This window comes from Dreissena polymorpha, chromosome 6 (assembly GCF_020536995.1).
Source record: "Dreissena polymorpha isolate Duluth1 chromosome 6, UMN_Dpol_1.0, whole genome shotgun sequence".
Lineage (NCBI taxonomy): Eukaryota > Metazoa > Mollusca > Bivalvia > Myida > Dreissenidae > Dreissena > Dreissena polymorpha.
This window is the reverse complement of record NC_068360.1, coordinates 102,944,257-102,969,268: the sequence shown is the minus strand read 5'-3', so window position 1 is coordinate 102,969,268 and position 25,012 is coordinate 102,944,257. Positions and strand designations below refer to the sequence as shown.

The 25,012-nt window shown below is 33.1% G+C and overlaps 3 protein-coding genes across 4 annotated transcripts; 2 read left to right on the top strand and 1 right to left on the bottom strand.

The window, feature by feature from the left end:
* Nucleotides 1-324: 324 nt before the first annotated feature.
* On the top strand, nt 325-2,900 carry LOC127834935 (uncharacterized). The gene is made up of 4 exons (XM_052361072.1): nt 325-852; nt 1,416-1,482; nt 1,967-2,059; nt 2,429-2,900. Exons 1-4 carry the CDS (start codon nt 664-666, stop codon nt 2,866-2,868), a joined length of 789 nt encoding a protein of 262 aa, XP_052217032.1. The 5' UTR covers nt 325-663; the 3' UTR covers nt 2,869-2,900.
* Nucleotides 2,901-8,458: 5,558 nt separating this feature from the next.
* LOC127834933 (uncharacterized) lies at nt 8,459-11,529 on the top strand. Of its 2 annotated transcripts, none has more exons than XM_052361069.1 (5): nt 8,459-8,557; nt 8,691-8,935; nt 9,324-9,390; nt 9,885-9,977; nt 10,358-11,529. In XM_052361069.1, exons 2-5 carry the CDS (start codon nt 8,735-8,737, stop codon nt 10,795-10,797), a joined length of 801 nt encoding a protein of 266 aa, XP_052217029.1. In that variant the 5' UTR covers nt 8,459-8,557; nt 8,691-8,734; the 3' UTR covers nt 10,798-11,529. The 2 variants fall into 2 exon arrangements, with proteins under 2 accessions (XP_052217029.1, XP_052217030.1); XM_052361070.1 differs by having other exon boundaries at nt 8,531-8,576.
* A 7,701-nt stretch (nt 11,530-19,230) lies between these two features.
* On the bottom strand, nt 19,231-23,379 carry LOC127834931 (uncharacterized). The gene is made up of 4 exons (XM_052361066.1): nt 23,140-23,379; nt 22,291-22,357; nt 21,519-21,617; nt 19,231-20,633 (listed from the first exon to the last, which is right to left on the bottom strand). Exons 1-4 carry the CDS (start codon nt 23,347-23,349, stop codon nt 20,176-20,178), a joined length of 834 nt encoding a protein of 277 aa, XP_052217026.1. The 5' UTR covers nt 23,350-23,379; the 3' UTR covers nt 19,231-20,175.
* Nucleotides 23,380-25,012: the final 1,633 nt, after the last annotated feature.

Sequence of the window (25,012 nt, the reverse complement as noted above, 5' to 3'; positions counted from 1 at the left end):
CATCATTAGCCTGCTGCGTCAGTATGTTTCCAATGCGTATCACAATTGACGAAATATAGACCGGTTTAAATAAAGTAAACAAATATTATCTTTTAACCCACTTATCCTTGAAAAATGCAAACATGTCTAGCGTTCCAAATGAAATTTCGAGCGTGACGAATGATGAACAAGGAATTTAAATATGATGTTTCAGCCCTCCGTTATATATTGAACGGTTGTTCAGTATATTATTCATTATGTGCCTCGAACAGTTGAGAAACGACATGTTTAACTCTAACATGAATTTTATGACTGTTAAAGCGCATTAGGTCTTTCTATCATTAGTGGTATTTAATGTGCGTCATTATAAATATAATTTGTTTAAGTATAAAAAAGTAGAAGCATTGCAGTATACAGATCAAGGAGGAAATACTAACCTAAACATTGGAACCTTAAAACACGTTTTCTGTCATATGTAAAACAGGGAAAGTTTGACTTGTGAAATAAATGGAATTGTTCACATGTTTATGTGAGTGTTTATGTAGTGTTGCTTAAATAAGATTTAATGTATATGCACCAGGATTAAAATCATACAATCTGGTAATTATAACTTTGTATATTGGCAGTGAGCATTTAGGAACAACAAAAAAACAATCTACGAACAATCAGCCATTTGCACAAGCCATGGTGTTAAATATACGGAAAGAGTGTATCGTGAAGCATCAATATGTTTTCTTGTTTCTCACTCTTGTGTCACTTGCGATAATAATATGTTCGTGGACAAACAAGAAGCATATTGACGAACATAATCGCACGTGCCCGATTGCAGAGATAAATCTTCAGTGTACAACGTTATCAAACTTCTTGCATGAAGTAAGTGTTTTTTTGTATTATCGTAAATCCTTTTCTCTAAAATGCGGCATTTTGTATTTGTTGAACTTTGTTGAAGGCGCGTGTGCATAAATCTTTATTGAATGAAGCTATGTTAATTTAAATACACAAGTTTTCTTGCTTGCTACAACGGTGGCCATTGCATTTCAAACAAGGGTAGAGTAAAGTGTCCCCAACATGTTTGGTTTTGTAATGAAAGATTATAGTGTACATCGCACAACGAGCATACGAATTTACTTGGTATGGTATGTGAACCATTTGGGTACAGGAATGCATTTGGAAATATTTACAAAAGATCAGTTATATTTAAGAGTTTTTAATTATTGTACGATTAATTTATATATTCGAAGTGGTCTTAGTGAATACTTACTTGTTATAATAATGTTTTATTAAAAAACGGAAATAATATTACATGTACGAGAGCTCATTTTTGTTTCAAGAGGACATTCTCTTGAAAAATTATAACAGACATGTCAGTATTATTGGCAATGCTGTTATCATTAATACGCAGGGATATCAATCCAAAATTGAGTTTCTTTATTCAGGAGATTAGCCAAACGTATGCAGAGATAAACAGCCACAATCATTTATTTGTGAAGGAATATCTGAACAGTAAGAAGATTTTCACTGATTTGATTTAGTTGATACGCTAACTATTTGTATAAGCTTTACATTGAAATGTCTGTACTTGAAAAATAGTTTATCTAATAGGGATTCGAACCTATGTCCTGTGAAACAGAATGCCTTTATAACGCGCCAGGTTGATTGGTTTGCGCTACTAAAAGTTACCCAAGCGATCCAAGAGATTCAACAATTATAATGCAAACAACATTAACTAATACATCGGTAGGGAATTTTGACAGTTGCAGTCGGTTTTACTGTCACTGTGTTTCATTGGGAATCAATGTAAATCAATGTGTGTAGTGGTAGTTTGCTTTTTTATGATCGCTTTCTTTTGAATAACTTAAAGATTTAATCAAACTTGACGATATTACTGCCAACCTTAATGATTTCCAAAAGGTTGTGAGCAAATATTAATGCTAATATCGCAGTTTTATTAAACTTGATTATGATCAAATTATCCGTTTTGTTACAGACCACGTTCCAATAAAGAAGTTCGTAATAGAACAATTGACTGACAGGAAGCCTGCAGCAAAACTTGTTGGAAGAACACGTTGTTTAAGAAATGGTAAACCGTAAACTATTAAGTGAGCTATTGTTATGCCATAATGAGCGATGTTCTATTGAAAAGATATAAGATTCATTACATAATTTATATAAACTTTTTAACGTTTAAATATAGCCTAGACAATGTCCAAATCAAGTTGTATGTTGTTGCGTAAAACCGGTAATTTACGTTAGAAAGATAATTGCAACCTTCCCAAAGTGGTAATGAACTTTTAACCTGTCACTAGCAGTATATACAAAACGGTTGCAAACAGTACCTCACTTAATGAACATCCATTATATAAGCTGTATTCTCATGGGAATTAATATTTAAAGATTATGTCTACAAATAGCATGAACTTGTTGAGACGTTTATGTGATCAACTTGCAGGCAACCAGATACAATCTATGGGGAAAGTGTTATTTGGGGCAATCAATGACGGAAATCATCCAAGCCTCGGATTCCTAAGAAACGGTGTATTCCTCCAAAATGGTCGGTTGATTGTACCTCTCACGGGAACATATCTGATTTACTCTTCCTTCCACCATCGGTTACAGTGCAGCCTACCCAAAGGACAAACAAACGCAGATGAGACACCGTTGGTCAGGCATGTTATTTACCGGTTCAATATCCGGCTAGGTCAAGACCAAGAGGTGGCGTCAACCAGTCGAGACCACATTTACTGCAATTGTGCAGATTTTGTTGATGTTCAAACTGAAATATCTACATTAGTAGAGCTACGAGCCGGTGATGAAATTTCTGTCAAACTTAATGACTGTTCTCTCCTTCTATATTCGGATGCAAATTTCTTTGGACTACGTTTAATTTGACTTTTTGTAGATTTTGATATATATATCTGTGCCATGAGCATTATCCGTTTTATTGTGTATTGCATTATTAGATAATTGATTATTCATTCGTATAAACATTCTATTACGAGAACAAAACCTGGCAATATCATAAATTAATGTAAATATTCGTAAAGAACTACTTGTCATTGATACAAATTAATAATGTCGTATTTAAAGCAATAACTTAGCAAATACATCATTGACTTGCCGTGTTTTATTGCACGATTTGTATCACAACTGTATGAGTATTTTTACGGTCGCTATGAACCTTATGATTTAACAGACCTTGTTAAATCTAAATTATTAATTTAAGGTCTGTTTGACATTAAGCATGCTTCACTGACCTATGAACAAACATTGCAATGCATGTTTACTTTATACAAATGTACATGCCAGATGTTTTATATATATATATATATATATATATATATATATATATATATATATATATATATATATATTGTGAATGTCGGTTAGTTACAAACAGATCAAAGATGGACCAGGTTGTTAATATTGATGAACACAGATTGATCAAGGGAGACTAAACAATGGAACACACATTGCTTTCATTATAATCATTATGCCTCCTTTGGGCTCAATGACAAATAACTAAAGCGTTTTGTTATTTTTAAATGTACGTTATGATGCATATCTTAACTCCTAATTGTATACTCAAACGTTATTTGATTACGTACTGATAATACGATTTTTTAAATTGCTTAAAACTTAATTTTGGTACATAAATAACGAATCTACAATATTGTGACAAACTCTTAACTGTTGTAAAATTTACTCTGGTTACCTCCCTCTTTCAACTTTGTACAAACATCTTGATATATATACACGCAACATCCGTTTTTTAAGCGCATGCGCTTTTCACGATTAACATTGACATTGACATAAATCCGTGTAGTAAGGAATCATATGAAGCTGGATTGTTGCAAATCTTCATCGCAATACTACTTTATGACAGTGCTGAATTACATGACATAGATTGTATTGATATTTAATCTTTTAAATGATGAATACTAAAAATTTTCATTAAGGGATCTTAATAAGGTACCTACTTTCCGACAACACTTAAATGTTATCTTTGTACAAATCGACATTAGATTTTTATTGGTAGCATTTGCTGTACAAATGAAGATATTTTCGTGTTTCATTTGTAATTAACGATTGATCGCGAAACTTGTAGTTTAATTAAAAGTTGATACACGTTAGATACATACAGCACGCTGCTTATGCTTCTTTATATTGATATGCTAATGAACATACAAGAAAAGGTAAACATCATGACACCAGTGCATTTTAATTTGCACTTGTCCCATATGTATTCACAAAACATTTTCGTGTAACTAACAATTAAGACCATAACAGCTCGATTTATATCAGATTGCAATATAAGAGAATCAGATATGTGTAAATATAATAGACATTCGGATGCATGTGTTTGTTGATTTAATTTTGTGGTTCGTATTATTTATATGTAGTAAATAAAACTAAAGAAAACTAAAGAAGGGTAACAAGAAAATTTAGTATAACAATAAATACTATGTTTACATAGATGCATTTCTTGAAAATGTGTTGGTTGAATTACTGACCAAAATTGACTCCACGTTCCAGCCTGTTACTAAACAGTCCGTTTGGTATCACAATAAGGCTTATAATGGTCATCGAATTGTTACTCGTAATATTCCCTAGCGAGAGCACCTTTTATACTTCTTCATACACGGGGTAAAAGGTGTGTAGCCAAATACCAAATTGGTACTTTACAAGCTTCATACTGCCTGACTTGATAATATTATTTTTAATAACCAAATGGTTAACTGTTGTAAGTAGTATATTTTATCAAGTTTGTACAATGAAATTAAGTTCGAGCTTATGGTTAACTTGATTCAAACTGTGTTGCCAACCTGCTCCGCATTACTCCACAGAGTCAATCTCTGCTAAAGTTTAACAGAAACCATCATGTTTGAGCCTAACTGTAGTACAGCATATTCTATGTTTGATTTTTTACATGTTAATGCATTATTAAAAGACAAACGTGCTTTACAAACACTATCAGCATGAGTTGCTTTCTAGACATTCGAACATATATTTTAACAAAGCCGTGGTAATATTTAAAATAATCAATACGTGTTTGATTTTGATCGAATACCTGCCCGTGTGTTATTAAGTTATTTGTGCACCGATTGCGATAACTGAAACAGGTAATACTACACAATAATGCAATGCTGATGATGCAAATATTTCAAAACTATATCAAAAAGAACTTCACAGCGTTGGATTTTAAAAGATGATCCGATGGCATTTTATGGTTCATTGATACCTGGCTGTGTAGATTTTTAATGTTTTTAATTAGTAGTTGCCTTGATAAATTTTCACCATAGTAATTATACAGTAATGTGTGCTTTCTATTTTTCTGGTTGTCATTGTAGTGCAGGTTTCTCTGTTTTAGTATTTTTAAATGTCTTTGTTTTGTACGATTCATCAATAAATGATTTCAATAACCAATTCAATAAGATTTTCTCATGTTTAATTTTTAAAATATGTTTTGTGTTTCTGAAAGTGGACTGTAATGTGACGTGTCAATTGGTCAGTGGGGCATAAATAAGTGAAATCATGTTAGTAAATTTTGATGCTACTGAAACAACATCCATACGTTTGTTTAAACCTTCGATTGGCTTTTGTAAAGCTTAATCATGTGCATTAACTGCCAAACGCGATGACTTCAGTTGTATTTACTGAGTGTGTTTGCTATTTATTGTGTTTTATGTCTAGTACATTTGTTGCGTGCCACGCCGTTTGGCAATTACCTGCTTTGCACAGATACATGCTAAATAAGATTTTCCTGCTTCTGGTTTGTACCCTTTCATTTTTATTGACTTGTTATCGTGAAAACAGTATTTATGTATTTTAAAAGAATACCCGCAGTATAGTAAAACGTGACCGAATAATGTTTAAATGCTACTCAATACGTTTATTTTTCAACAAGGAAACAAAGTCCGAGTGAGCTGAGGTGGATTTGGTTTTCCAAATTTCCCCGACTGTACATTTCATTTACCATAATCTGTCGTTTGAGAATCTAGATCATTTTCGTGATAACCGTTTCGGTGTAGAATGCGGACGTTTAATATAACTGGGACAACGCTTATGAACGACAGACTATCGGAAGGTAATGTAATATATAACAATTATTCGGCTTCAAGCGGCTTTTTACGTACTTACACCAGTTTGAAATTAAAGCAATAGTTTTTACTGTAACGTTAAATATGGCCTCTTATATCTGGTGAAATGTCAAGGCCACATCGTTAAGGGGTGAGTCTAGTCTGGCTTCCGATATAAACAAATCATATATAAATAATTACATAATAATTTTAACATTTATGTTTACAATTCGACACTTACAACTACTACTACTACTTCTACTACTACTACTACTACTACTACTACTACTACTACTACTACTACTACTACTACTACTACTACTACTACTACTACTACTACTACTACTACTACTACTACTACTACTACTACTACTACTACTACTACTACTACTACTACTACTACTACTACTACTATACTACTACTACTACTACTACTACTACTACTACTACTACTACTACTACTACTACTACTACTACTACTACTACTATTACTACTTCTACTACTACTACTACTACTACTACTATTACTACTACTACTACTACTACTACTACTACTACTACTACTACTACTACTACTACTACTACTACTACTACTACTACTACTACCACTACTACTTCTACTACTACTACTGCTACTACTACTACTACTACTACTACTACTACTACTACTACTCTACTACTACTTCTATTACTACAACTTCTACTACTACTACATTCAATTGAACAGGTAATCACTGTGTATTGTTTAGAGTCTAACAATACAATTTCAAAGGAAAATTATAACATCTTTTGTAAACCACTGACTGTGTTCTAAATACATGAAGTATGGTCAGTTTATCATATTTTGTTTTTGATAAATGTTTATAGTATCAGATTGCATAGCTCTTCTGATATCTATTAGCGTGAACCTCTCATTTATCAAGGTCTCACCCGACATATCTCTGCTAGCCTTCCATCAGACTCGCCTATCTCAATTTAAGAGGTTTCAGGCAGCTAATGTATAGATTCAATCGATATCTGTAATGCGACTGATAAAAGGCGACTATTAAACAACGGTGTTTATGATAAATGAACGTTACTCATGGATTGTTATAGTACACAATTTTCAGGACGTGACATCGTATATAATAGTACATAAGCTAGTTAAAGGCCCTATAAAGGTGACAAATCCAATTATTATGAATGTAAACTTGCCTAATGTTTTACCGGATATCAGTTACTATTGCATAAAATAATAACACAGCTGAGGTGCAACGTTGTCAAGAGGTATTGAAGATATACCCTTTTCATAATTGGAAGAAATGTTAACAACTTTGCAACTAACTTGATGTGTAGCCCCAAAGCGGTGACGTATGCTAAAAATAGCCAAAAGAACATTCTATTTGAAACAACTTTTTACCAGCAAAAAGTAACTAATTAGATCACTACAAACGTTTTGACCATTATTAGAAAACTTAGTGAGTGATACCGGAAAATATTGAAAATCAACGATATATTTTTGGTGACCTGAGTCACTTTCACTTTCACTTTCCTGAGTAAAGAGCGATGTAAATAAACTGATTGTTTGTAAACACGATTGACTTGGAAGACACAATATTTTGAGCTCAAAACCAGCTGTATTGCTCATACTTTTATGGTAATGTCCAATAGTATATAAATAATGTATTTTGATAACCTTTTTATATAAAATACGGAAAAAATATTTAAAAATCGGTAAATAATTACGAATCTTCACCTTTATAGAGCCTTTAACACAAATTAAATTTTGACAAGCAAACTTGAATGTATCACTTTTCTACTCAACATACAATATTGAATAATAATGGCTGGGTGAAAAATGTGTGACACGTGTTTAGTTAAATGGATGTGGTTGGTTGAATACATTTGCAAAACAAGTACCTGAAATTATGTTACGTTTACAAAACAAATTGTTTGCAGTTTAGCAACACGTGGTTACACATCGATTTAGCTATAGCATGGATGTTTATAAAACTGGAAACAATTTACTTATGCTCATTGTATAAGGTTTTATCTTAGTGGGTTGCAAGCGACGCATATCTAAATAATGCCCATTATAACTAAATTATGCACTAGCATGTATAGTTATATTAAATATATTATGTTGATTATGTATGCAGCACTGCCAGGAATGATAACAAATCAAGCTAAACGAACACTTATTGATACGTTGATAACGTTTAATACCACAAAGGGTAAGGTCAACAAGATTGGATTTATTTTGTTAAGTTGTTTAAACAATTGCCTTTAGTGTCGATGCGCCACTTGCACGCGTACAATGTACTGATAAAGAATGTTTTATGATGGTACTTAACTTCATCATTCCTCATATGCGGTTGGTTAATAAGATTAGCCATAGGATGTCAGGTTTAAGTTTGGTTTCACTACCTTCGTGAATCTTATATCAAGCGCAATAGTGCAGCTGTTTTTATTCATTCGTTTCACGATTAAGGAACGAGAAACATCGCGCTTTATTATAACAGGTTTATGTTATTTGTTGAAGTGCGTTTATGTTTCAATCAACCAATACACTGTGATATAAAAACAGCTAACATTAGAATTATTATAATTGATATATACGATAGCATTGGTAATATAATTATTTTATCCTTTCAGTGGACATGTAGGAATCTGAAAATTGCAAGGTTACCGGACTTGCTATGGCGTTCAATATACGGAAAGAGATTGTTGTGAAGCATACCACGGCACTTTTATGTGGATGTTTGTTTCTTACTCTGTTGTCGGTTACGATAGTAATATGTTCGTGGACACACACGAAACATATAGATACACATAGCCATAGGAACCTGTTTGCAGAGGCAAACCTTGAGTCTACAGCGTTATCAAGCATTTTGCAGGGAGTGAGTTAATTGTTGTTGTTACGTTCATGCCTTTCTCAACAATGCAAATGCTACCCTTAGTCGATTATTGTTAAAGACGTATGTCTATAAATGTAAATAAAATTACGCAATGCTTAATCAATATACAAATCGTATATATCAACAGAGGTGTTTATTACTATACAACAAAGTGAAGGGAATTGTCATAGTATAATGTGTCAGTTAGATTATTCATGGTTTATAATTATAAGCGCATAACGAGCATATGCGTTCAGTTATTATTATATTTGAACTATTTTTAGAGGAATTGTTGTTGTTAATTTGCACGCATTAGTAGACATGCATACTTAATAGCATGTTATCATTTATACGCAAGATTGACAATACAAAAAGCGTCTATATTTTACAGGTGATAAGTCAAACTTATACGGAGATAAACAAACACAATGAAATATTTGTGACGGAATATCTGAACAGTAAGTAGATTAACCCTTATAGGTTTAAAGGAATTTGTTTACTGATTGTTTTTAAGTTGACCATTACAATGTCTTAAGATAGATTATCATAGTGGGATAGGGACCTATGTCCCGAGAAATAAAACGGCCGTTTCAATGCGGCCACGATGGTTGACCCTTGCTGCATGTTACAAAATGAAAGCGATACAATACAGTTAACAATTGTAACGACAAAAACATTAAACATGTCTCATCATTGTGCAATCTTAAACGTTGCAGCCGGCGATTTCCGATTGCTGTTATTGGTGTCATGGTATTACCATTTGGAGCATGTAGTGTTGTTTCGCTCTGAACTTTCCGCCTTTTTAGTTTTCGAAGCTTTTATAAAAAGCAGACAAAAAGTCAAATCGTCAATCCCACTATGAACCAAAAATAATTCCCAAATAAGTATCCTCGTATGCAAAAACTACAATTAGTATTATTTGATATCGATATGTTCTCTGTTTTGTTAACAGATCACATTTCAGTAAAAGAGTTCTTCTTAGACAGATTGACGTACAGGAAACCATCAGCAAAACTTGTCGGAAGCAAAAGTTGTGTCAGAAATGGTAAACCCTTTAACATTTAAGTGAGCTGTTGTTATGCTTCTTTCCGCGATGTGTTGTTGAAAAGATAGTAAATTGGTAGATGATGCATCATAGAACGCCTTACTATTTCATTAATCAAGATACGTGTCGTGGTTTTCAAGCCCGTTTTTAATAGGTAATGTTTAGAAAGATAGTATATGCTTACGCTGCCGAAGCGTCGAGTGAACTCACAATTCTACAAAACGCTTATTAGCCGAAGCTTACATGAATACATGAATCACTTTATTGAATACTGGAATAATCAACATTTATGTATTTGTTATACTTAAGGATATTTCAACTGAAAGAGTCCGCTTAAATATATCATTAACGTGTTTAGTCTTTTTGTGATCTACTTGCAGTCGATCAGAAACAATCTATGGCGAAGGTCTTATTTGGTGCAAACAACGAAGGACTTAACCCCAGCCATGGATTTCTAACAAACGGTGTCCTGTTTCAAAACGGTCGCCTAATTGTGCCTCTAACAGGAACATATCTGATTTACTCTTCCATCCACCATCGGTTACAGTGCAGCTTATCCCGAGAACAAGCAAGTGCTAAAGAGGAGCTTTTGGTCAGGCATGCAATGTACCGGTTCAATATTCGGCTTGGTCATGATCAAGAGGTGGCATCAACCCATCAAGACCACATTGACTGCAATCGTTCAGCATTTGTTGATTTTCAAACTGAAATATCTACCTTGGTTGAGCTATGGGCCGGTGATGAAATTTCTGTGAAACTGAATGACTGTTCTTTGCATATGCATTCGGAGTCAAATTACTTTGGACTGCGTTTGATTTAACCTTTTGATTGTTATAATATTTTTTTGCTATTATACAAATCATCCATTAAACATGTTTTTCATCATTTCAGTATAAAACCTGATTCAGTTTATATGATGTATTTGTTTCAATATTCATATATTATATCTGTTCGTGGTTGCAAATTAATAAATACGTTTTATTAAAAGCAATAACTTAGCAATTACTACCTTGATTCGTAATATTCTATTTTGTATATATATCACATTGACCTGTCATATTTCAAGGAATGATTTGTATCACAACTTTATACTTTACAGTCAGTATGAACATCGTTATTAAACAAAACTCGTGAAATCTAAAATAATAATTAAACTTTGATTAATAATAAATATTCTTCAATGCCATATGGCCATCTATGACAAGGCATGTTTACTTTATACACATGCACACATTATTTGTTTATTTACCTCTGTGGGAGTCCGTTGTCTGCTATCAGAATGAATATCTTAATAATATTGATGAACAAAGATTATCAAGTGAGAGTAAGCGACGGAACGCAAGGCAAGTAGTTATCAATGTAAGAATTACGCCCCCTTTGTGTGAAATATCACTTGTCTAAAATTTAGGTTATATAGCGTATCTTAACCCTTCAATTCTTCCGAAATTCTTTAAAAACTGTTTTATTTTGATACTCATTGTAATTACTGTGTTTTATTTTGCATTAAAATATCTTAATTGTGGTTTATTAATAAACAATAAATAATATTTTGGGTAGAAACGGAAATGGGAATTTGAAATGAAATGTTTTATAATGTACTCGACTACCCCGTTTAAACTTTGTAAAAGCAGATAGAAAGCATCCCGGCTCAGCGCTGATACACAAATTAAGTATAAATCATTTTACTGGGGAATTTTATCCGTTTGCACCAGTTTATTGACTATATATGAAGCTGCAACTTGGCGCATCTTCTTGAAAAGGATGTCACTTTATTAAACGTGATTTAATACCAGCTGCTACTTGATGATTGCCGACAGGGAAAATATGGCTGATTTAATCAGATATTTCTTCTACTGCATGCAAATATATAGAGAATGCTAGGTTAGCGTTGAATAGAGAGAAGTTTATGTTGCGAGGCTTAGAACACCGGGAGCGCGAGCCTTTGCGAGCGCTTTCGGTGTTTAAGCCGAGCAACATAATCTTCTTTCTATTCAACGCTAATCCTAGTATTCCATTTACCCCATTGATTTTTTTGAACTTGACATTTAACATTAATAGATCTAATAACCTGAACAATAATTTTAATTCTTTCTTAAAAGCGCTTAAAATCTACAGCTAACGAATGGTACCATGCGTAGTGATATAGAATGTATTTGTTCTGATGTGCAAAATAGGTTTAAAATATTTCGCACAAAAACTGTAAACTAGAAAAAATATCACCATATGCTTCGATTCAATTTTACGCAGCATGCAAATTGTAACACATTACGACCGCGAAAAGAAGATTTTTCTTTACTATAATTCATTTTATTTTCGAAAGAAAGTGATTAAAATCCAATATAGGGGCGATTGCTCCTTACAAAATGATGTCGATGTCAACAAAAAAGTAATGTATATTTACACACAGAGTCGTTCTAAACATAAATTATCCATAACAAATTACTCTGCTAGTTTGTTCATTTACTATGCAGATTTTGATGGCGTCTAGATCTAGCCTTGACATCCTGTAGTGTGTGACCCAAACACAAGATAATCTGAAATTATTATATTAAGCTTTGAAACACTTGTTGCAAACGGGTCATTCTTACTGAATAGAATTTCTTTAATAAAATAACAAAAACAAAGTTTATTCATCAAAGAAAATACCCTTACGTTTACTTACACCCAAAGCAAAACAATTCGAATAGACTACTGAACCAAAATACACACTTCTGAATACTAAGACGCATGGGTTATTACTTCTGGACTAATGAAGCCATTATTTCGTCATTTTCTAGTTCAACATTAAATCGATACATGACCTGCGTAACCAGCAACGCATGTCTAGTTCAGTCGAATATGCGTCAAATATGAGGTTCAGTAAGCAATAAATAGTGTATGCGGCTTTGAATGACGACCAGTTTTGTATTCGACAATGTATATAACCGATGCTTGGTCGATTTCTGTATTGCGATACAATATTAAAACGCTTTCAATTTCGTTCCGATTCTTCTCTGGAATACGACAAGCGCTTCTGTGTGTGATTGTATTTCTATATTGTACGACTTATTTGATTCTAATTCCTATAAACAGTGTATTATTCTTTTGAAATTGTTTAGTTATTTGTTTAATCAAATAATTTTGCCAACAGCGATAACTGAAGTATCAATATATTTTTATGAACGGAAAAATGCACACTAACCATCGAATAACGCTCGGATTTTTAATTATACCACACACAATCTTTGTAAAACAAGCACATTTTTAAGTGAATCAAACTGAATGTCTCAAGTCGTCTAAATGAAAACTTCCTGCTTGTAACGCCTAATGTACGTGTTTATTCATCTTGACGAGAGTGTGTTATCTGTGAACAATTCAATGAAAATTATGAACATATATTGGTAAAGGGAAACCAAACGGAGGAACGACAACAACTATAATTGTCAGCACTATGACCTTTTTGTGTCAAATTACGATAAGCTTAAATGTTGCGTTTGGCAATTAGGTTATTATGCATAACTAAACACTTAAATGTTAACTATAAAAATATATAGTTCGACACTGATTGTAATACGCATTGTCATAGTATTACGAATGAGTGTGTAAATGCTCATGCCGTCATGTAACAAACGGTCGTCTTTTATGGACACGCCTTCCTATTCAAACGTCAAAGGTCAAATACATATCAAAGTTTCATTACCAAATATTAACAGATAACAACAAAGACAAATTAAATAATAAACAAAGTGTCAATAATACTAAAAACACAATTGCTATCAATTCATAACAAAACTCAATGTAACAAATAATGAATAATTCATTTTAAATACACAATAGTCCCACAACTTATAATAAAACGAAATGTAATAGGTATTGATTAAATAACCTTAAATGATAAATTATCTTTAAGGTTAAATTTTGCTTCTGATGCAGTTTGTCAAATTTGCCACAGGAACTGTGTTTAATTAGTTAATACATAATTTCTCTGGAAAATTGTGACATAAACAAAAATAAACATACATATTCAAGAAATAAACATTACAATTTATGATGTTATGTATAACGGTAAATTTGACATCTTTTGAGGAAGTTGTTATGTCAGACAAAGACTTTGTCAACCAGTTTGGCACATATCCGAGTAGATTTGATTAGCCATTCGATATGAGCACAAATGAATTTGACATTTTGAATAAAGTCATAGACTGAGAAGCCTTTACTGAAAAAACAATGAGTGAGAAAAGTGAAAACATATCAAACCAGGAATAAACATCCTTAGAAGTTTAACAATTCTTCAAAGACTTAGATCACAAAAACACTCCGGATAACAATTGCAGATTTCAATCGATTCCAATAATATTTTGAAATAAAATGCGAATGGAAGAAAATTTACAATTTATCACTTGACCAACACGATGGATATCTTGCCCTGTTTTTGCTCTTCATTCACAAAACGAACGGTAATGACTACGCGCCAGTAACACTGCGCAGTAGCATAAGACACCTAGAAAAAAAACTTCAAAGAGATAAGAACACATACAAGATGTTTCAAAGCAGTGGTCCATTATTTTCCCTGAGACGAGACTGCTTGGAAGCAAAGCAAAATATCTCGAATATAAAGAAATATACAAATAGTATTAATGTTTTCACAATAAATATGATTTGAAATTCAATGTCTAAATATAATTGTTATAACATATCATTTCTGTTGTCTAATTTATTAATTCTTTGCAATCAATTATATTTAACAAAAAAAGTTGTATTATTGCCTCTTTTTCTTAAAAGAACAAAACAATTTCTGACAAAAATATATAAATATTGCCCCTAAAATGTTGTCCGCATAAAGTGTTCCAATCTCAGCATCCGAAAAGGCTGCTGCAGATCTGGGCTTGTTTGACAGTTGTCTAGTCTTCCTTGTAGATACTTGGCAAAACACGTGTTCCTGAAAAGACTAATGAAATAAATCTGCATAATAACACAATTGGAGGTCTTCATTTTGACTGTCATTTTATTAACTTCTTATATGTTTTTCCTAGTTAATTGAGACAATCACTTAACTGTAATAACCCGAAGCAAAAAATGTCCCATCTGTAAATTTAAAACTGGACAATTCTTGAATTATAACGCCATTGCATAAAAATGGTAAGAAAACATATCTCCCTTTGTAATATTTTTTTAGATTACAAATCATAATTGATGCATATTATGCATCATTATGGATTGCGTACATGGTCAATATGCGCATGTAACTAATGACAAACATTTTCAAAGAATCGCAATTTCGATTAATAGAATGCACCGCCATAGTATTTGTCTGCAATAGGATCGGCATTACTTCCCTTTATCCCGTTACATAAAATATAACTGTTTACTGAAGAAAATTCCACGTTAACGACAATGTGTATTGATAATCTTCAAGAAGGCATGCTTGGTGACAATGTATAATGCTTACATAGTTTGAACGTTAACGCAATTCTGCCCTGTAGAAAAGTCAAGACATGTTGTTATTACATGCATTAGGGTGCCTGTTTTATAGTAAATTCATTGTAATGTGGTATCACGTGAACAACATCTTTGATCTAAGTACTACATTTGCAGTAGATAATTCGCATTGGAAGAGAGTGATTTTAAAAACAACATGTATAAATGGACTTTTATAGTCTGTTCAGAAGTTTTTTTTGTCCGATTTAAGGGCTGGAGTTTTAGCTGCCATTTTTTAATAAAAAAGTGTCACGTTGAAAGCCAGTGTTGTGGTGTATAATACCACAATATTTCATTCGCACATATCTGTAAAGGAGATCTGATCGCCATTTTATCAGAAAATGTAAACGGTAGTCTAAACATTGAAACATGTTTGAAAATCTGAAAGCCTCAACCCCAGTTTCCTCAGTTGTAAGCAAGTGTCGCATATGGTGTGCAGTAAGACATCCATGTGAAAGTTGCAAAACAAATGTTGGAAGTCATTTAAATGCGAAAACTTCTGCCTAAACTGGATTCTGTTCATTGATCTAAAAGGCTTCTGGTATTTTTTGTGCTGTACAAATATTGTCGAAATAAAACGAATTGCAATAATAAATAGAACAGGGATTGACAAGTTGACAATATATTTTAAATCAGTAATTCCTCCCCATGTCACAATATACGTAGCTTTAAGTAAGTTTAATTAAAACCTTGAAACATAGTCATCATTTTCACGTATGACCCATGCAACCACGCCTTTTCTTCAAGAGCATTTTAAGCTGAATGCATTAAAGAAAAAAAAAGGTATTTAATGTGATGTATTGCTTTTCACCGGCTACTTCTAAGTTGAGCGTAACTCACCTTCGCGAATGTTTCCTGCAGTAGTTACCAACTTAAACAATTATAATTTCTTCATTATTCTGTAACCTATATGCGTCAATTCATTTTGTAACACACAATATTATTTCTTTATATCACATTCATCAAATTTATGCTTCGTGTGCAATAGTTTAAACCGTAAAGCAAACCAGAAATGTTTTAACAGGACCGTGATTTTAGTTGGTCCATGACGATACGATCCACACAACTGATATCAATAAGTACACAAATTTCTAACATATGTATACATACTTAAATGAACTAGGCATACACGGTGTCTTAGACGTTGAAACTGTAACAGGATTGGGTGTGCTTTGAGATGCAAACATCGAATGCCCGCATTAATTTCTTCATAATTAATTGCGATTTTAGCTGGCAAACAGTTACCAAGCATCAACTGTACTACATATTTCATTTTCCCGTGAAATGCTTTTAGCTCAAATCAATCAGGCATTTACAGAGTGATTTCATGTAAAATGTTCGGCTTTGCTTTTTATTATTTAGGTCACAATATGAAAATGCCAAACCTTATGTAATGTAATGAACAACCTTCATCTGAAACAATAAGTGAATATTTTACAATTTTTATAATTCATGAATTACGAAACTCTTTGGAATCTATATGTTTGACGTTTAAAGGTTAGAAATCCTTTTGTTCCCGAGGCTGCATTCTTCATACTTGTTTCAGTGGCACGTGGGATGATTTTTTTCAAACACGTCCTCGCAAGGGAAACACGTCGCTTTTATGCCTCAGCTGAGTTAAAGATGCGAAAAATGTTGATTTAAACATATAGCAAAGATTTTACTTGAAAAACTTATCAATTTTTGCTATCTTTTTTCACTATACACACGTAATTTTTCACATATCATCATATTCCTGTTTGAGTTGTGTCACATTTCTGAATAATATTGGAAAACTATTTGTTCGCATATGTAGAACAAATAATCGAAAACTGAACATGAGATACAAAAAAGTTAATGGTGGTCACCAACAATAAGGGTATGTCGGGTTAAAGGAAAATTCTTGTTAGTTTAGGCATTTCATGTAATTCAACATAACATGCATTTTTTGCACAAAATGTTGCCACAACTTGCGAACGTAAAACTAGTTCTTGATTACTGCTTTAATGCCAGCAATATTACGCTATCATCGAAATGGCTGACGTTATCATGCCCAGTTTCATAGGGCGTTCATGTTCATGCTTATGCGCTGAGGGCTAATGTCATCACTAGTCTTTATGGATGACATTGTGAAGCTAACTTTGTAATGACGGACATTATACTTGATAACTTTCCAATTGCTAACTTTATGGAGATACTTTTCGAAACGCTAAAGTTATCTCCATAATTTGATTATGGCTAACATGATATTTTGTACTCCGTTATAGTGCTAACTTGCTAAGGGCTAAACAGCATCATTCTTACGTATAAATAACTTACTTCATCGTGATAACTTGCTTTAGACTAACGTTATCTGGCTCACTTGTTAAGTGCTCACATTGTATTGCTTTTGTTGCTGAATTGCTAAGGACTGAGGGACTAACATGATCGTTCTTATTTGCTAGGGGTTACTTGACCATGACTAACGTCATCATGCTTATTTTCTAGGACATAACGTCACCTTGCTAATCTATTAACTACTTAGGTTTTTCTTTCTTACTTGCACAGGTCTATCGTGATCATGCTAACTTTATTATTACTGAAGTAATCAGGATAACTTACTTAGGGGTAACATCATAATGCTTATTTGCGTACTGTTAAGCTTATAAAACTAACTTAGGATTTATATTATCATGCTAAGAGATGACGCTATCGTACTAACCTTCTTAGAGCTCATATTATCATGCCCAAATCTGAGATAATTTTGCAAATGTTTTACGATATCATGCTACCTTTTTAAGGACAAAAGAATGAATGAATACAAAACCTATTCGATTCACTCTTCTTGTTAGTTATTTTTAATATTGCATACTTAAAATAAATTTATTTTACATTTTACAGGTATGACAAATAACGCGGGAACAAGATTTAATTTAGTATGTATAATATTCAATCTTAACATATTTCGAATTCCTGGAATCCAAAAAATATTTATATCCAATACTGCACTTCTTTTTGAGTTTAAGACCTAAAATGGCGTTTTTATTTCATGAATTTTAATAAATAATGGAAAAGATCTAGATACCGTAGCCTAATCAGTTGTTCTTCTTTAACAATACATAAACTGTTTATTTATAGATCTTCGAGCAAGGTTATCTAGAGGCTAAACCCATACCAAATGGTATAATGGTAATAACATTGCCTGTCCATACAGCGTAACTTCGTTAAACAAAGGCCTTTCAGCAGTCTAACTTGAGTTGTATCGGGTGTAAAAAAGCAGGAATCTTTAACGGAAACTGTATTTATACTTTGTAAATTGTAACTCAAATGAATGCCTACTATCTTGTATAGGTGTTGAATTTGAAAATAATTGTTAATGTTTATCAAGTGGGTAAGGTTTGTGCATTATTCTGGACTAAGCTTTAAGGTGAACTGGCTTTTAACTGGTTAAACCCCAATCGTGTTTCATTAACCGTTCCAGGGCGGTTACCCGTTTTACTAGTGTGAAGTCCCTCATGTCTTATACTAATAAACAAATAGGTATTTTTTGTTTAACTAGTGGAAACTTAAAAATTCCGCCTTATAATATTACTGGAATATAATAGATTCTATATGCCTTTTAATATAGTAGACATTACGCGATTCTACATAACAAGAGGGATAGCGGCCATATGGCTTTCGTCTTAGACCCAGATGAACTCATCTGTTCTAAGCAGGCGGTTCCACACCGTTTTGATAAGACTAATACTGCAATATGTCCGAATTACCTGGTACAATGTTTCCGAAATCAAACATAGTTATTCTAGGAATAAGATCAGAAATCATGACAATAATACACTTTCGTTATCTGAGCAGTTTAAAGGGAATCACATGTAAATCATAGAAATCGTTAGAACAAAATTTAAGGACACATTGCATCAAATCCCATTTAACTCACCCATTTTCACAAAAACTATGCAATACATGTGGAATCTAGAATTTTGACAAGCTTTTTTCTCCGGCGAGATGTTATCGTTCTCAAGTTCGGATATGCTTTTTTCTTTAATTTGACCAAGTTACCTAGTGTTTGATCCAACGTGATCCAACGATTAAGCCGATATATCATCGACACTAATGATCAATACAATAAATAAGGCCTCTTGTATCGTTCGCATGGCAAATGTTGACGAGCCTCAACTGACGACGACAAATGAAAGGAAACGATACCAAAAACTTAACATAATCTTGTTGCGTTCAGAGGAGCTAATCATTTTGCGCTCTTGTGAACGTTTATTTAATGTAAAAAGCGAGTATCTGGAAAATGGATAAAGTTCAATTCAAAGATTAAGATTACTTTAAACAAGATTTCTTTCACGACTGTCCAGACCTACCAATTAGTGGAAATGCAAAAATCACGCAAGCCCACTACAATATATTCAAGTGAAATAATACTTTCGTCAACATCGCTTTCATGTTAAATCATGCGACATGACGTGCGTTATGAAACATTCAAGTTTCTTTTAAATTGTAAAGTACACAGCACTCTTGTTTTCGCTTTTATATTTTTATGAAGATTTTCGTTTTTAAATATTTTAACATTTAAATTCTGATTTATGACGCAATATTGTCTATAATTTATTAAATCATGTTTATTTTTAAATCAGAATGTTATGTCTGATGTATGTGGGACGGATTTCATTGAAGAAAATTTGACGCAGAACAAGTGCGTTGATCGGGCGTTCGGTTGTTAGCATCCACGCGACGTGCACGCAGCCCAATAGATGGACATGTATTGTGCTGGCTGCTAACAAGAAGTCAAATCATGTGAAGCCCAAAGAAAATTGTCGCTGGGGTATGACGTTAATGAGATATCGCTGATTTTGACAGAAATTTCGTCGCCTGCTTCTAACTGTACCAACGTTGAGATCTGAGAACTGAAAGCATTAAAATTTCGACCGTTTGATGCCCGATGCGTTTGAAGAGAGGACGCTAGCTCCACATCTTTTCTAATCTTTACATTATATTTATACATCGCATGTTTTACCAGCGTCTGATTGGTGCTTTTAACTGAAGGTTGTACTGGTGAGTAGTCATTGCTTTCTGTCAAACTCAGAAAGGAGTATATGTTGTAGGTGCCCGTGAGTGGTACAATCAGACGACCGTTGTGGTATCTGACACCGTATCTCAGGAAACCGGTAGTGTAGTCTAATTCCCTGCCATTAAGCCATGACACGACGGACTCCATTTCTTGCCTTTGGGGCTCTAAAATAATACAACAATTCTTAAAAGATCTAACAAGCATAGATAACTGAAACGAACGAAAACGCAATTGTTTTGTATATTGAGCCCACTTGAACCTTTTATGATTTGGTGTAATAAAAACTTGTGTATGTTGCGACATAATCTATTTAGAAAAAAAAACGTGCTTTTCAATCTTCCAACATTCTTAATTGTAGTTCCCTTCAATTAAAATACATTTTATGTTTACAATGTTTTTGATACTATAAAAAAAGCCAATAATTCACAGTACATATTGCACAAAGTATCATTTGTCCTTTAAAAATACCCGGGTTTTGTTCGAAAGATGGCTGAGTAGTTTTTTTTAGAGATCCATGTAAGGTATTGCTGACAAGTTATCATTCTTCATTTCAAATTTGACATAAGCTAATAATATTATACACACTTGAGGTTTGCAGTTTTAAGTGATCTGTCAGAGGAAGCAAATATTTAATTATCGTTATCATTAATTCATGAAGTAGTTTAAACCGCACAACTTAATCAATTTGTGTTACTTCCCTTTTAGTTGATATACCTGTAATATCTATGTATTACATGCATCTATATCAACGAGTATAGATATATTACCATGTAAAAACAGGGTATGTTTTAAAGGACATTTGTACATTGTCTTACTCTCTGCAATAAAGCAACGAACACACCGTTTTCAGGTTTTTTATTTGATACTCTACAAACAAATCAAGATCAGTTGCAAGAAAAAAAAACAATAATTGTGTTGAAAGACAACACCACACAAACACATTCTAAATCTTCAGTGTTTTTTAAGCTGAAATACTTTGAATGTTTTAGTTGTTATCTTAAAGATAACCAAAAATGTACGAATTACGTTGTATCGTGCAATAAACATACCCTGTTTTAGGTTTGATATTTGGCCGACGAGTTTTGCTGTGGGCTTCATGTCAGGAATTGAAGCCAGGTAATCATTCTTAAGCTCTATCTTCACGTGAGCTACAAAACACATGTAAGTTATGTATCCCTTTGAAATGCCCGCTTTTGTGATATCTTGCAGGTTAACATAAATGGTGTGTTTCGATACGACACATTTAACTACACAATAAAGTGCATGCAAAATAAGAACAGTAATTAGTTTAACAGCACAAACATTTTGCGTCTGTTTTTATCATTACTTTATTGTCGCATAAATTACGGAGAAGGGAACATATAATTATGCATTTATATAATTTGGACACGTTAACAAGCTGAAGTAAACAATTGTCTCGCTTCCGTCAAAACGCCCATCAATGAATGCAAAAAAGTCCTTCATAAATGTGAATAAAACAAGGTGTTTGTTCAATAGGCTAGACTGTGTTTTTGAGACGATAAGAAATTGCCAAGAAAACGAACATTATGCAATTAATGTTCAGTGTGTTCATTTCAATCCACATATGTTTGCGGACTATTCTAAAATTTGAAACACGCGGTATATTATATCATTACTACTAATAAAACGAAGTCTTTAGTAGAGCTTTCTAATTTCGCGGTTTCCGTACACTAAATGCGTAAGTATTGAACTTGTGTCATTGAACAGTTAATGATTGTATAATTGTGATTTATATTTAGTGTTGCAGTTGTGTACGGAAATCAATTAAAGCCAGATGGCTTTGGCTTGCATTTTACTTACTATTAAAATATGATTTTGTATCTTCTGCATCTTGCTTTGCCGTTTTTGCATAAACATTCTCATCTTCCTGAAATATTGAATGATACGGAACTGAAACTAAAACGCATTTATAAACAGGAATTTATTAAATACACAATCATTTGTAGTGACTTTACCAAAGGCATGGGTAGTCCATAGTTTGCAATAAGGAATTTCAATACGAACATCAATTACAAATTTTAGGGTGTAAATTTTAAATACAGCCGAGTTGAATGACATACAATGGTCGTAAATTGTATTTACAACGCGTTGGCTAATTCAAACAGGAATATATCGCATAATCACGCAAACACACACGATATTTGTTAGCTGTGACGCACTTTACATACAGGTTGTGTCACTGTAACAGCCTGCGCATTTCAATAACGCTCACCCAACGAACCTAATAGTTATCGATACCAGCACAAAATATTATTTTACCATTTTCAATATTCATATTACGGCGGGCAGTTTACCCACACACATATATCTGTGTTTGGCGGGTTTAGATTACTAAGTCCATATACTAACGCCATTATCAGGCAACTGACCAACTTAGTTCAGAGAACAGAAAATCCGTAGAAACATTAAAGTTATGGCCGACCGAGTATTCGAACCCGCATTATTCGGATTTAAAGTCCAACGCTCTACCAACTGAGCTAGCCGGTCCGGTTTTATCATAACGTAACATATATGATTAACTACTAACAAAGTGCGAGTTACATTTAATAGAAACCTCCAGAATATTATACACAGTGGCATTGTGCCATATAACATCGCTATTTATCACAGCCTTTTAACAGTTCATGCTTATTGCAAAGAAATACTGACCTTTTGTAAAATCTGACTTAAATTTGTCACCGTTTCGGTGCAGCGCAAATATCCATTATTCTGCAAACAAATATGTATGTTGCCATCAACGGGCTCGATGTCGGGCATAGACCAAACAAGTATTAGAACCATTACAAGCACTATAAGCAAAAACCCCACGCTACTATACGAACCAACGTTTAGTAAAGATGTTTTACCGCGTAAGGCCATTGCATTATCTGCCTGATTACTTCTCCGGTCGGCTGTTATAAACCTGAAAAGACTCTTATCGACCACGTCGAGCAATCGAATAGAAAAATCTTGAAAATTAGAAAATTAGCGTGTATTTTTAGAATAATTATAAACAATGAAGATAAAGGCCACGTATGCATACGTAAATCTTAATTTCTATGAAGTTAACATGACAAGTATGGATATGAATAGGATTTCTATTGTTTGATTTTGATCGGTCATAATTATTATATTTAAATACTCTTTCTGCCTGTAGACACTGTTTTACGAGAGAACGCATGCACTAATAACGAGTGTAGCAAAATAATGCACTAATAACACAGTATTGGAAGGGCTCGATTGTAAGCATTAGTTCAGATTTGTAAATCTCTTCGTAAGAACTAGGAAGTGTTTACTTAAACAAAATAAATTTGAGTTTAATGTACCACAATTTATTTTCATTTATATACAAAGCACATGAGGATATAATTTAAGTTAAAGCCTATCAATTATCGTTGAGTTCAGCATTTACTAAGTACAGAGTGAACATGATTTAACAGCTTGTTAAGATTTGTTTTGTTTTTCAAGTCTGGACAAAACAACTTGGGAGCAGTGCTTTTTTTTAACCTAAGAAATTCATACATACATACATTATTTTCGTGCTGTCCAATGTATGTCTTCACGCAACATGTATTTTTGTAACATTTTATGTCAACCTCATGCCGGCATACATTCAATTTAATGATAACGGAAGAGTTTGATCGTTAAAAAGGCAAGGCCAAAATTAAATATCAAATAACATGAATATTAATGAAATCAAAAGAAAGCGCTTAGTAAGAATACACAATCTACCCATATGCCGGCAATTCAGATACATGGACAACTTACGAGTAAATATTTATGATCACCCCGTTGGTTTAAAGCATTTAATTAGGCGACATGCGCGATAAGACGACGGAAAAGTGTAAATAGAATAATCAATATAAAAACATTATTTTAGGATAAGTGCATCCCATTATTATCGATAACATTTAAACACATTGCAGCTTGGTGTTTATTTATTTGCATGTTTCAAGTATGTCAACAGATGTATGCTGCTTGGTTAGCACATGGAAATACAGCGGGATTATTATTATTTGTACTTCTACGGAAAGCCGATTATCGGTTTTTCTGAAAACGGGCAAAGTGAAACTGAATCGACAGTTCCTTATTATAACATTAACAAGAAATGGCTATTTTAAACATAAAGATAATCTATCTCGATCGTGGTGTGATATCACAAACACAGTTTCGCTTCTGTGCAAACTTATCAGAATATTTACATCAACACCGTGACTTGTGTTTCGTTTTCAAATGGCAAAACAAAAATGTCTGAGTGAATATAAGGAACACTGCACTGCATTTAAATCACAACGCGTAAACACACTTGTTTGTTTTCACTTCACAGACCGACCCTAGTTGATTGCGCTAAACATAAAAATATTATTTGTATATTACAGGTTGAATTTTCGATCACATTTGATCAAGGTGATGTGTTTTTTTTCACTGGATATATTGCAATGTCGCAATTAAATAAGTATGAGTTAGCACCAGAGGATCTACCGATAGTTGTGATCATACTTATTTTATGGCATCAATACAAATACATAAAAAATAGCGATTT